The 14,468-nt window shown below is 41.6% G+C and overlaps 2 protein-coding genes across 3 annotated transcripts in view; one reads left to right on the top strand and one right to left on the bottom strand.

Moving 5' to 3' along the window:
* The first annotated feature begins 216 nt into the window (after positions 1–216).
* SBSPON (somatomedin B and thrombospondin type 1 domain containing) lies at positions 217–9,494 on the top strand. Its single transcript, XM_040546017.1, has 5 exons — positions 217–477; positions 6,505–6,699; positions 7,236–7,326; positions 8,162–8,338; positions 9,124–9,494. Exons 1-5 carry the CDS (start codon positions 255–257, stop codon positions 9,239–9,241), a joined length of 804 nt encoding a protein of 267 aa, XP_040401951.1. The 5' UTR covers positions 217–254; the 3' UTR covers positions 9,242–9,494.
* The window catches only part of TERF1 (telomeric repeat binding factor 1), a 26,804-nt gene continuing 18,603 nt past the window's right edge, over positions 6,268–14,468 (bottom strand). The window contains exons 10-11 of one of the 2 annotated variants that reach the window (XM_040546016.1): positions 11,803–12,001; positions 6,268–9,254 (exon numbers count right to left, since the gene is read on the bottom strand). In XM_040546016.1, the coding sequence (XP_040401950.1) occupies positions 11,849–12,001 (153 nt within the window). In that variant the 3' untranslated portion in view covers positions 6,268–9,254; positions 11,803–11,848. Of the gene's footprint in view, positions 12,002–14,468 lie in introns of both variants that reach the window. The other variant, XM_040546015.1, reaches the window with a different exon arrangement.

The following is a 14,468-nucleotide window of genomic DNA, read 5'->3' as shown; positions in this document are numbered from 1 at the left end:
CGCGCCTTCCCCGTCGGGGCAGGCAGCGGGGGCGGGGGGCCAGGAGAGGAGGGCCGGGCAGGGCCGGGCCGGGCCGCGCCGGGTGGGGAAGCTCCAGGCATGGCAAGGCAGGGCAGGGCAGGGCCGGGCCGGGCCGGGCAGGGCCGTACCGCCGCCCCCCGCCCCCGCTGCCTGCCCGCCGAGCCCGCCCCGCGCCGCCGGGAGCCGGGAGCCGGGGTGGGGGTGCCGGTGGCGGCCGTCGGGGCGGCGCGGCGATGGGCGGCGCGGCGCTGAGCGGGGCGCTGTGGCTGGGCCTGCTCTGGGCCGGGGCCGGGACCGGGGCCGGGGGGGGCTGCTCGGAGCGGTGCTGCGAGGGCCGGGACGCCGCCTGTGTCAGCAGCGGTTGGAGGGAGGACGGCGGCTACGGCAGCTGCTACTGCGACGGAGGCTGCCGGCGCGCCGGGGACTGCTGCCACGACCACGGCCAGGCGTGCCCCGGTAGGTGCGGTCCCCAGGAGCAGGCTCGGGGCAGGACCGGGGTGGCTGGGGGGTGGCCGGGGGGAGCAGGCTCCGAGGGCTGGAGGGCTGCCGGCGGCGTGTGGCGGCGGGCTGGGCTGTCAAGGGTCTCGTCATGAGGCATGGAGCTAAGGGCTGGCACCAGCAGCAGGCAGAGGGGCGAGGAGAGGGGCTTGTGGCGGGGTCTGACAGCTTTCGGGGTCTGCTGTGCCTGGGGTTTGCAGGTTGCAAGTTGTTTTCCCTCTAAAACTCGGCGCTCCTTACTTTTTGCTCATGCTCATCCCAAATATACATCTATTACAGTGAGTAGCAAGGTGGTCCGCTTCCAGCCCCGCACCGAGCAGCCCCGTAGGGTTTACGCCCCCTCGCCCCATGATGTCTCAGCCCTACACGGTTTGTCCACTCTCCCTGTGCTTTACCGGTGTAGGGTGAGGAATTGGGCAGCCCAGCAGCTCTTCCCTGCTGGCTGGGTGCACGCCAGCCCGCATCCCAAAAGACATCAGCCTGGGCTGTGCAGTCCTGCTAATTAGGGTGTCTTAGCGGGCTCGGCGCCGTGCTGGCAGAGCTGTGGAGCGGTGGGACCCAAGTTCTGTGTCGCCCTGCGAGATGCAGCAGGGCAGAGCTCTGAGCCTGGGTGCCCAGAGGGAGCACGGTCCCCTCGCCGACCCCTGTGCCATCCGTGTGCCAGAATAACAGGAGGGGAAGGAGAGCACCACGTCAGAGAGAAGGTGCCCGGTGGCGTCTTGTAAAACTGGCAGTTTTTTACTTACTGATCTCTTGGTCAGGAAAAGCAAGAGGGGGAGAACTGACCAGGTGCTTTCTCGTCCTAGTCATGGCATACTGTGTCTTTTCAGTAAACCAAATGATATTAATTGAAATTCAAATGTGACAGGAGAAAGCTAATAAAGATGCGCAGTGCTAGCATTAAGATGGAGCTGTAATCTGATTAAAAATTCCGTGCTCTTCGAAAAGAAGCTCAAACTTGTGGGTGAAAAGTGCTAGTTCAGACAGTTTTCTTTCCATGACTTCAAACAGGTGCTTTGTTGTTACTGAAGCTGCTGTATTTGTTGTCTTGGGCTCAATGGTGGTGGCCTTGAAACGTGCGATGTGTTTGCACTGTCCTTTTGCTGTGCCCTGTGGGGGCGACAGGTGCTCCGGGTCCAGGCAGGGAGCTGCAGTCATGGTGAGAGAGGCTGTCTGTCTGTCCCTCTGCCACCAGCGCTGGAATCGCCGGCTGGCCCCTCTGGGGAGCTAAACCAGCAGGAAGCTGTTGCTGTTTTCTGCTTTGTCCATGTCTGGCTGGTTTGAACCCCTCCCTGCCCAGCCCCGTGAGCACCTGCATTAGTGCAAGCAAGGACAGCAGGACGTTTTGTTTTGGGCGTAGCACAGCAGGACAGGATTTTGGCAGCCCAGACAGGTGGTCCTCTAACTCATACATCTATAAACCACAAAACTGACCACAGGAAGGCACATGATCAGGTACTTCTTATTGCAAACAGCCAGTAAGTTCTCTCTCATATAACCAAAAATTCTAAAGTGCAGTGGGATTCTTCATCAACGTAGACAAAGATGGTGTCCAGTTTTAAAGTAGTTTTTGTTCCTTTTGGGTTCTGAAGTTTCACCATGACATGTTCCTAAGTGTTACGTCCGTGTGTGGAATGAAACCAAGGGTGTTCATGGCATAGTTTGCTCTATTTCAAATGCAGAGGTTAAAAAAAAAATAAAACAGGAATGTGCAGAAAGGCAACTGATTGCTCTTGTGCTACAGCTTTTTTTGTCATCCTGTTCCCCACTCACGATTTCAGCACAAGCAGAAATAACATGACATCCTCTTGCAAATACTTGTACAGAACAAAGTATTTGGGGAAAGTGTCTACATCTTCAAATACGTGTATGATCAAGAAGTGTTCTTGGAATCATACAAAAACAATGCACCAAAATAATAGAAACCAACGTGAGTATTTAGGTATTCTAAACCTGCCAACACTATGGCTAAATTCTGTCATTCCTAAAAGTCATGGGATGCCTGGTACTTTATAAATAGATGGCTCGGCAGAAGTCTGTGGGCTGCCGAACCTGTGTCCAAGGGTTTTTAAGTAAATTTCCTTACAGTTCTTTAAAAATAACTTCCTTATAGCTCTAGCAATAAAGAATGGGTATTTTTGTGCATTGAGAGCATTTTAAACAGAAAGTACTGTACAATGAGAAAGCCTGGTAAAAGAATGACCTCGTCATTTAAGTGGAAATGGTTATTCCGAGAAAATCCGCAGACCTTTACACATTACAACATATGTTGTGCAGTGATTCAGTGAAGATACTGTAATCCTTTTTGTTCCGGAGATGGGAAAAAAATAAATACGGTGTAACTCAGAAAAAAATCTATGATTCGCAATGCTTTAAATAAAATAAAAAAAGTCCTGACCACTCAAGGTGTATTTCATAGGGAAGCAATGCAATTTTTCTGTGTACCTTTGAAATTGCAAGCGTCTCATTAGCTTCTACATTCTGGTAGGTCCCTGAGCACAAATCCCATCCTTCAGCTTCTTTTGACTTGTATTCTTCTCTTCCAAATCAATGCTCATTATTTTAGTGGATGATCACCTACCAGCATTGCGTTAACTAAGCCGGACCGATGGAAACCTAGACAGAGACCATAGAGATGTGGGTATGGGGCCCTGACACTTTGTGTGTGTGTGTTTGAGACGGCACCATTACTTTTACGTCAGCTCTGGGACTCATTCTTTGTCACGCTGGAGAATTTGACATCTTTCCAATGAGGCACAAAACGATGTACTGTCCCTTAATAATTGCTGGGTACTGAGTTCATGAGCGACATCACTGTCCCTCTGGCTGGATTCCATTCTAGCAACCCAATATTCTTATTATTCCACATGACTAAGGCAATTCATACGTCTTCTTCTCAATCTTTATGATCATAAAATTGCCATATTTTGCTGCAGATGACCAGTAGTTCACTGTCAGCTTGGTTTAGTTCCAGTAAAACGTGAAGTCATCCCTATATCTGTTATGCAGCTGCTCAATCCCCTTGGGAGTTTCCTGTGTAGAAAATGTGATGTAGACCTGATGTTACCAACATATCAACCTGCTACCATGGGATTAAAATTACATGGAAGTTCCTGCTTCTGCAGAGCATTCATACAGCCAGCGTGGAACAGAGTCAACAGATAAGGAAGCCAGCTAGATGACAGTCCTCTGGGTGGAATTAAGCTGTGTGGTGAGACATTGACATTAACGCTTGTAAAATGAAATAAAATGCGGCCACGGACTGTTTTCTAGCCCTATGGCCAGGTGGCAAAAGTCTGTTATGTCTGTAATATACATAGCACTTGTCCTGGATATCCCATGGGGAGGTCTAAGGCATTTTTACTATCACTTTTTTTTTTTTTTTTTTTTTTTAGTTCAAAGTGTCCTTGACTGCTTGTATGCCTGTTGCTGTTGAGCCACCCAGAAAGCGGGCAGTTTGGTCAGAACAGGTGCAAAGTGAGAGGGAAGGAGGGGAGTTGCAATAGTGTGGTACGGACATCTGCCAGGTAGCCTCTGCGGAGGTTTTATCTACTTTATGATGTCTGTAGAGCTCTAGGAAATTAGAGATTTAGTGACAGGGCAAACCCGGGACTTACTGTGTCTTATGAAAACAGTCACAAACACCAACGTTCCTTCTTCCCCCCTTCTCATACTGGCAGAGTCCCAGAGGGCATGCAGTATTTTTCTGAATGACTAGCTTGGTCACATCAGTTTCCTGCCACACTGATAAAAGAACATAACTAGTGGTTAAGCTGTAAAGCTTCCTGAGGATTTAAATTGTAATCAGGAAATATAGAAAAAAAATACGATCCAAAACATGTGATATGTTCCAATTGCAAGCTGATGGGAAACAGCATGCATGGGAAAGGCAAAAGCTTCATTTAACTAGATAACGAGAGGTACAATTCAAAACAATTCAGAAACAATTGGATACCCCAACCATTGATTATAACAGACATTTCGTACCATTCCCTAAGTACCATGTTGAAAGCCTGCCTTTAAAGGAGTGGGAGAGCACAGTAAAATACGATTCATGCTGCACAGAGAATAATTTTAAGCCTATTTGCAATGTGCAATGAAAACAAATATTTCAAGAACTAGGGAATTCCCACATCAATAAGAAACTGTAGTATTAGCACAGGCACATTTAATTTTTTTTTTTTAAGACCATCTGTGACAGTATTTAATTTACATGCCAATAATTAGAATTTTATTGAAAAGAAACCTACCAAAAAGGCAGCTAATATTAGGGAAAGTGGCATGGACTAGTACGCAGTGCTGCAGTGTTTAGAGGGCTTGTTTTATTCCATGGTTGAGGTAAGCAGGAGACGCAACCTTACCTGCTCACCAAGTACCATAGTCTGCAGGCCCTGGACAGGTAGAGAGATGGCCCAGAGGAACGCACCTGCTCAGCCTGGACCCCCACACCAGATGGCCTCCAGCAAAAGTGGCTACTGGGAATGGGCTGCTGCTCAGATTGAATGTCCCGGGAGGCCGCAGGTAAGTACTTGTCACGTAGAGAAACAACTGCTTGGCCTCGGAGGATTCTTGATGGATGCCCCTGCGCAAACCATTTTTCTTACCTGTCCTTTCACTGCTCAGCCTGCCCAGGCTGCACGGACCTGAAGTTCCTTCTTGGAGGGATTGTATTTGTTCCTTTAGTAAGCACCCAGAGATTGTCCTCACCCAGGTTTTGAAGAACTTCTTTTTGCCTACTAAAAATGAAATTGTTAGGCCACAGAGCTTTCAAAACCTGGGGCTTGGTGTTCTGTACTGTGAGGTTAATGGACAAATAAAGCGAAGACTTGAGTGTTACATAGCTTCTTACTCAGGAGTAACGTGTCCATCACCTCTTTTCTGGGAATCCGGCTGCAAAACCTTTTCTTCAAGAGAAGATTATTTGTATCTGCCTGGAAGATAGCTGACATGCTGTCCATGCTTGCGTTGGCTAGGCTAAGACAGAGCTCCCATTTTGTCAGAATATAAATGGAAAATTCAAGGGAAGGGGTAAGTCTAGACTGGAGAAATACTTACCATGCTTAATGTAAATTAGAGCTACAGAGAGCATGCCATTATTAGTAGATGCACTACAGAGAATACAGTAAGGAAGGAATTGGCTAGTGGGTAACAGATAGGGTAGATCTGAACATTTTTGAGATTCAAGACAGTATCAAAACTAGCAGATGCTTAGTCTGACATTTATACCTCTCCTGGAAAGGCAATGAAAAGTGACAAACATGAAAAAGGGGCTCATTCTCTACATGGTGTGATGATTATTTTTTTTTCTTAAGAACTTGAATGTTCATTAATCAAAAAAGGTGCCAAAATCCATTAAGTGGGCTAAAGGTTTCAACAGTTGCAGGAGAAATACTACAGAATACAACAGAAAGCATTTTTCTTTTTTTCATCTGAAAACTTCAGTGAGCTCACCTAATACATGCCAGTTTAACAGATAAAGAAAGAAGTTGTCCATACCTCTGATCATTAAGCAGGTTTAGGAGAGACCAAGGATACAAGCGTACGGCACCTGTGCTCTTGATGCTCTGCACAAGGGAACTGCAGTTTCTTAAGATTCAAAGTTCACTTTCAAAATAATGGCAGTTTCCCCATAATGTTTTGGAATACATTTGGGTCAAGTTCAGAGGAAGTTTGAGATCCACGAGAACTAAAATTCGAATATCCACTGGACTATTCTGTATTTGGGAATGAGCAAAAAAGGCCTTGAGATTACACTTTTAAACGCTTTATTTAGTACATTTAAATATCTACAACTCTATCTATACAAACACACAAATGCAACCCTACAAACAGCCCCGCATTGCTTTGAGACTAAACAAAATCAAAATTGCAAGTAAAAAAGAAAAAAAAAAGAAAACAGGCATGGTCTTATTACTTAAGCTTTTGAGAGCACTTAGGATAAAACAGAAGTCTTTTTACTCGTAATGTTTCAATACTGCTTTTCAGCTCTTCCATGCGTTGTCGGGGAGTGGAGTCACTGGAGTGGCTGTGCAGAGCAGTGCAAACCCAACCTACGACTACGTAGGCGCTACATACAACAGGAACCTAAAAACGGTGGGGAACCTTGTCCTCCTCTGGAGGAGAAGGCTGGCTGCCTGGAATACCTGACTCACCAGGGACAGGACTGCGGACACGAACACGGTATTCTCTCTTTGCTTTATCTGGACACCTCCCCCTCAGAGCCTTCATGGTTTTCACTGAAGTGAATGCACAGAAAAAAAAACAATCTGCAGCTATTTGGTTAAAAATAAAATTTAAAACCGTATTTTCTACTGTCATTTGCTGCTCATTCTTGATTCATTTCTGTTAAGTAAACAACTAAGCTGTACACATTCCTTCAGTTTCTTAAGCCCCGCAGTAAGTATCAATTTATCTCTGTGCAAAGTTAGAACATAAATTTGGTACAAAACAGGAAACAGTCATTGTAGGGTTCCAGCCCATCCTATTTCCTCATGGACTAGATGGTAGTCATTACTAGATATATTTCTTCTTAATATGGAGAGAATTTAGCAGTAGGGAGGGAAGGAGGTCGAAGCCTGATGTTGCCAACACTTTATCACTTTTTCAATAAAGCCAGACAGCATCACCATCCACAAGCTCTGATTCATTTACCCACTGTTACAGTAGTTGAAATATGACTCAGCTGTGTCTTGCTGCCTTACTGTTTTCTTCCTCAGTCCCTGCTTTCATAACTACCTCTGAATATGGTAAAGAAAGAAAACGACGAGCAGCATCTTCTGCCTGGTCCTCAGACAAAGAAGAAACTGGGTAATCTATTTATCATATATGCATGTGGGTCATCTTGTTCCATAGACAAAGAAAAATAGCTGGCTACAAAGAAAAATATAATTAAATTTGCCATAATTCAACAAGCTACAGCTTGTACTGTTTTTCTCTCCTGCAGTTCATTTGCATTTTCTGGATGTTTTTTGTTACTTGTTAATTGTCCTGAATTAGGTATTGGGGTCATGGCAAATTTGAGGATGGATGCTTTTGAAAGGAAATGGTAAATAAGGCTAAATCCAAACTCACTATATCCATAAGTGTAAGCCTGAGAAATTAGACTTAGATCTCTGAACAAACAAAACAGGCTGGATGCAATCGGTCTCAAGAGCTTGTTTTTAACATTGACATGAAAAGCAATAAAAATCTCTCTTGGTTACCAGTAGAGATGGTTATCACTGGTTCTGTAATGCTCATAATGCTTTGTCCCATGCTGCTCTCCCCAGAACAATAAAGCTTATAGGTATTCTTAAACCTTCTCTCCCATTTTCTCTTTTAGCATTCATAGGAGAAAAAAATACGGGTTATTAAGATCTCTTTTTCAACATAATTTAAGAATACAGAACACAACCAGAAAGTGAGATAATACATAAAGCACTGGACTGTGGCATGGAATGTGAGAAACAATTTGCTTAATGTTTTAAAGATTCCATTACTTAGGTTAGGGTCAGAAACAGACTTTTTTTTTTTTTTTAGCAATGAGGATGTCTAACCTGCACTTCACAAATACCACCTGTATGATACATAAGTACATTTAAAGTTTCTATCTAGCTTGTGCTTTAGCTATCACAGCTAATTTAATCCCTTTCTTTCTGAGCAGTTACTGTGTGGAATTTAAAACTGAATCACTTTCACACTACTGTGCTTTGGAGAATCGGCCGTATGCTCGATGGATGCAGTACCTGCGAGAAGGTCATACTGTATGCGTAGCTTGCCAGCCTCCAGCTATGAACACTGACACTCATCGTTGTTCTGGAGATGGCCATAATGCAGATGGGTAGAGACAACCTTTTATTTTTTTCCTGTCTCTTCTGTACCAAAACCCAGTACAGAACTTGAGATATCTTAAGATCTCATTAAAAGCTGTGTTTGTTATACCTAAAAAATTGAAACAGCTCATATCACTTGCAGAGCTCAGAAGATTCCAGTTTTCACAAAAATTGCTGTGTAAAACTTTACAAAATTTTTAAATACTGATGTTTTAACCACTAGTACTACATCCAGATAAAATTGGTAAATAACTGCAATATAAGGTTCAGTGTGAATGCTTTATTTACTATTGTAAAGGGACAATGAAACTTCTGTAGTGCAAGAAGTCTTTTTACAGCTATGGGCGCTGGTACTTAAAAAGTCTGCTTTCTGCCATAATCCAAATCTGATTTCAGGTTTGAACTATACATCTTGTTTCTAGAACGCTAGTATTGAAAGAAGACATTTAATATTTGTAACATTTTTACTTAGTCTATATATTTAATACATATCTCCATATATCTATACACTTATTAAGACGCATGCTATGTAATACCTATGCGACCGTTTACTCAACCCATTATCCTGTGTACTCTATGTAGGAACATAGCACTTGCTCTAGAATGCCTGCAAGTATAATAAACAAAAGCATTTTAAGACTAAGACGAGCTAATTAAAGTATTACATTGTTAAGCAAATCTAATCTTCTCTTCTCTCCAATGACATTATAGAACACAACCTACTAACATGAAATATACATTTTTTTTGTTTGTAAACACATTAATTTTTAATTTCTCACTTATCACATTTCAGAGGTAAAATCTTACGCTGGGAAGCAGTTGGCAACTCTCGGTGCCAAGGAACCTGGAAGAAGATTCGGCAACTGGAACAGTGTTCATGTCCCCTTGTGCATAGCTTTATTTTTACGTAAAAGTTTAGAAGACCTTTAAAACAGCAACAACAAAAAATGAGAAAATTAACACCAATGCCAGGAAACCTGCATCTTTCTGCTGTATTTTGTGGAGCCTAAATGAACTTTAAAGGAGTCAAACTTTTGGAAGAAGTATTTTGGGCAAATCTCTTTGCCTGAATACAAAATGCTAAGACTGATCTTTGTATTAGAATGCTATAAGCAAATTCCTATGTTTCTGTTTGTAATTAAAGAGCTAATGTTTGTAACCATAGTAGTTTCTTTTTCTAAGGTTCTCATTCTTTACAGGCTATAGTTCTGTTCACGGGCACTGATCCTACTCAGTAGTGAGCCAGCCAAATGTTCTCAACTCTGGGAATGGTTACTATCATCATTAAATTGTAAGGGTGAATAAAAATGAAAGTTTGAGAGCTAAAACCAGACTTCAGTTTAGATCCTTTGTTCCTTCCCAATATCATCTAGACAGCTGTTTATACTACAAGTGGGTAAGTATTTTTTGTCTACATTGCAGTTTCCATGTTCAGCCACCCTCATAGAAATATCACTAATATACAAAGTGAATTTTACGGCAGACAAATGTAAACAAGACTTCTGCAAAGAAACAAACAATCTTGAAAAGACCCATTTCCTTAATGAATGGTAATTTATTTAAGCTGCCTTGACTAGGATTTTGCTACAGTAATTAGCTTGCTGCAACTAAAAAAAAATTAATTAATCTTGCATCTAGGAATAAGCAGTCACGACTAAAGCCTTGGCTAAAAGCCAAAAAATCACTTATTAGTAGTTAAACTTGCTCATGTACACTGATCAACACAGAAACCTACAATATTAGAACATAGGCAAGGATGCTACGCACATAGCTCAAATCCTTGTTTTGATACCTATTATTTGTGTTGAATTATTGTTAGAGCCATTGAAGAGACTGCATACTGCAGGTCTCACTTGTCACACACCTGCTATGTTTGTTTTTGTTTTGAATCGTTGGCTTACAGCTGCTCTAACATTCCTTGCTGAAGTGCATAATCTGTATTTTATCAAGCTTCTGAAATTCACCATGTGTCCTAAAAAGAAACGATGCCTTAAGGTTGAGAAATTTACTGTTAAGGCACGCAGTATCTCTGTGGAACCTACAGGCAATTGCGTGCCACAGCTGCAAAAAGAAACCTGAGCATCTGTTGGCAAGAATTAGGAAGGTGATCTGTCTGAGGTCCTGTCCACATTCAAGAGTAGGACACAAACCTTTCTAATGATACTTAACCATTTAATCGTAATGCAAACAGGCCTCCAAGACAGAAAGTGCAGAGATGATCTGAATACTTCATAAACATTTCTGCCCTGAAGAATATATTTCTTCTTTTGTAACCAGAAAGAATACCTCTGAGAATTTTATTTCATTATGACCAGTTTAGATGGATGCTTTTCCTTGAAAGGTTCTTGTAAAATAAAAATAAAAAACTTCTCCAAGGACAACATCCCAGAAAACACCTGAATTTAAGAGATTCCACTTTTAAAAGAATGCTGTGATATGTAAGTTATAGATTCACACTGGTATGACAGTGGAAAGTGTGTGTTTGTGTATTTTCTGAGGTCCTGGAATTCTTTTCCATACAATCTGAAGCAAGAGAGGCAGCGTAGCACCACCACCTGTCTCTTACAGTCTCTTATGAGCAGGACAATTACAGTAACCAACTGACACCCTGATGCAGGCAGCTACCCATCAGAAGGTATCTGTGCCTGCTAGCACTGCAAAGTGTAGATGAAACCTGTTTCATGGGCTGTGCTCAGTACCAGAACAGAGTCCCGCTTTGGCTTTCCAGGAAAGGAGCTTCCCCTTTTCTGCTGGTCCAGAAGAATGCCACTTCTCAAGACAGGGTAGGTAGCACAAGATAGTCAAGAGAAGTTAAGAGCTAGTATTGTGCTGTTACTTCCCTATCTTTTCCATTCTCTTCTGCAAGATAGTAACTGCTATTATGGCAACATAAATAATTTCAAAATAATCTTTCTCCTAGAACTTAAGCTTAATTCTTAAAAAAAAAAAATACCCCAGCGTGCCCTCTGATTCATACAGAGCACCTTTAATATTTATAAACATAAACTTACATGGGGCACTATATTTTTAACCAGAAACATTAGCAATAACAATACATACGTATTTTTTGGTATGACTTACTGACAGAGATGACAAGTCTGACCAAAATTTCAAAGTGAGGTGAAATCAGATTGGAACGACTACAGTAGAAACTAAAATGATAAAGAGCTCCATCTGATTACAGATACAACCCTTTAAAAACTACAGAACACTTGACTCTTTATTAAAAGCCTCTATCAAGCTAATACGTTGCCAGTTACTTAAGACTCCTGTGTATGTAATTAACCTTTCATAATCACTGTAAGCATTTTCACATTGCAGAAATTAATCACCTCTCTCACGTAGATAGAAGACCAGGCTTTATATATTTAAGTCATTATTACATCTGTTTCATGTTTTAGGGCAGCAACATTGCTGGAGACTCGGATTAGTCTCAAATAAGTTATTCTGAAAAGCTGAACTAGATCTTTATGTAGGGAAAGCTCAAGAAGAGTTGATTCCTGTTACCCAAATTAGTATTATTTGATCTTGGACAGTGTTCTCCACCGGTCTTTTAACATGACGCTAGTTCGGTTGTTGAAGTCACCGTGGACCAGAATTTTAGCCCAATTGCCCACTCCAAACTCCCTTACTCCTGATTTCAGTTTCTTGTCTTCTTCAAGAGTCCATGGCTAGGGAAAGAACAGAGAAAATATAGGATATTTGAACAGAGAAAGATATTCACGTAAGAACGAAGCTTGTAGCAAATATAAAAGCAAGTATTTATATAGCTGTCTAATTACTACACAACACAGATGTTTTAGCTGTCAGTAGAGTCATTTTGATTTCTTTTGAGCTACATAACTTGACACTAAATAGAACAAGAAAGGTTATGACTCAAGTGTTAAAACGCAGTAGCAGGCATCACTTAGAACTAAAACTCATGCTTCAAATTTCACAAGTTACATGACGAAAAAAACCCGAAAACCAGAAAGGCAGCATGCAAAGTCTGGCTTCAACCCAAACGTGCTTTCCAAAATTTTACTTTATAAGCTAATTGAGCCAAGACAGACTTTGATTGATCCTAGCATGTGTCACAAAAGAGGAACCATTTTGTGACACGTTAACTTGGGAACTATGAATCTTGACACCATTCACCAACAACAATGGAATTGTAGTGTGCTGAGAAAAAACAAATCCCAACAGTTAAAATGCTGATAGAAGCAAAATCATACACACAGATTTGCAAGTGAGATCAGCCATACTCTCGGATAACAGGGTATCTATACCTATATACTTATTTTTGCTCATTTATTGAGCCTACTACTGAAGTCTCACTGTCACGACTCACGGGATTTTTGATCTCTAAGGGATGCCATTTCTCTCATAAAAGGAGAGAAAATTACCTGCAGTTATACATCTGCAAGCACTTCCTTACGTTTAGTTCTCCAGCGTACCAGTTCTTCCTTAGTTGTTTCTCAATACAAGCATCTCAATACAATTTTAAAAGTACACACAGAAAAAAAGAAAGCTGGAGTCTAATACTTGATTAAAAAAACACTTTTTTTTTTAATATTGCAGCTTTGTAGGAAAACGTACATAGGTAACAAAAGATTAAAGATCCTATACGTGTTACATTATTTTTAACCAGTGCATTTTTAATATAGTCATATGTAGCCATTATTTCACTCTGGAATAGCAATTCACAACTTTAAAGAAACTATTTTAAAACAACTTATTGTGCCAGAATATGATCTTTTACATCTTCAAATCCTTCTTTGTTTAATACACAAGCAATCATACCGATGCACTGTAAGTACACCTCCTCAGACAAACTGACTGCACATCTATACAAATAAAGAACAGAATCCCTATTTGGAGCAACTGTTTAGGAAAAATGTACCTAAAAAGTAAAGATCAATTTCTATTTCAAATTGGAGTTTGATAATGTGTTCTGTCCAGATTTATTCCCCAAAATCTGAAATGCAAAGACTCCACTTACAGAAAAAATGTTAGCTCAAAATTTTAATGAGCTTGAGCTGAGAAGTACAGAAAATTGTGCTCTGTAGGTGTTCCATTTAACTTATCTGTGTTCATTTCTGCATCTTGCGCTGGAGGAATCCTGCTGCTCCTGATGGTCTCATGGACCACAGTAAGTCATGACAAATATAAACGGTCAGTTTTCACTGGGCTCTTGCTGGCATTGAGTACCAGCACCTTCAACACTAAAAATCTAAATCTAATTCTAGTTGCTGGACTTCTACATATACACAATGTGCATGCGTATTTGTGTATGTCATGAGAACATGACTGCTAAAACTATAGCCAAGAAGCTCTCTTTTGCATTTCACCAGTGCCTGTGCTTTACTTATTTTGGAATTGGACTGCGATAACAAAAAAGTCAGTGTTTTTGTTCATAGCAGCAAATTTACACATGCAAGTGACCAAAAGCACTGCAATTATTTAGTCATGTTCAGTCATGTAGAAGCAAAATAGTTAATTTATCATAGGCCTTTGCAGGTCTCACTAGTTAAGAAGCATTTGCAACTAATTGTCTCACCAGTAAGCACAATTTAATTAGCAAAGGAGTGAATTATTTCTAAAAGCATGTCCTTTCTAGAGCCTCATTATTTGAAAAATTAAAATTGCTGTTCCTATTTAATGTATCTTGTTTTTCTGACAATTTTGGTGAAGAATGGGTTGTATAACTGTACTGATTTTGACTGGGATAGAGTTAATTTTCTTCATAGTTGCTGGTATGGTGCTATGTTTTGGATTTGTGACAAAAACAGTATTAATAACACACCAACGTTTTAGTAGTTGCTGAGTAGCGCTTACACTGTCAAGGGCTTTTCCGCTTCTCATGCTGCCCTCCAGTGAGCAGACTGGGGGAATGCGCAAGAAGATGGGAGGGGACCCAGCCAGGAGAGGTGACTCAAAGTGACCAGAGGGATATTCCATACCTTACGACATCATGCTCAGGAATAAAGGCTGGGGGAAAGAAGGAGGAAGAGGGATGGGGATGTTGTCTTCCTAAGTAACTGTTAGACATGATGGAGCTCTGCTTTCCTAGAAATAGCTAAACATCTGCCTGCTGACAGGAAGGAGTGAATGAATTCCTGATTTTGCTTTGCTTGTGTGCAGTCCTGAGGACCTAAG

This window comes from Cygnus olor, chromosome 2 (assembly GCF_009769625.2).
Source record: "Cygnus olor isolate bCygOlo1 chromosome 2, bCygOlo1.pri.v2, whole genome shotgun sequence".
In the NCBI taxonomy this organism is placed as follows: domain Eukaryota; kingdom Metazoa; phylum Chordata; class Aves; order Anseriformes; family Anatidae; genus Cygnus; species Cygnus olor.
Note: the sequence above shows the minus strand (reverse complement) of the source record. Positions and strands in the feature narration are given on the sequence as shown.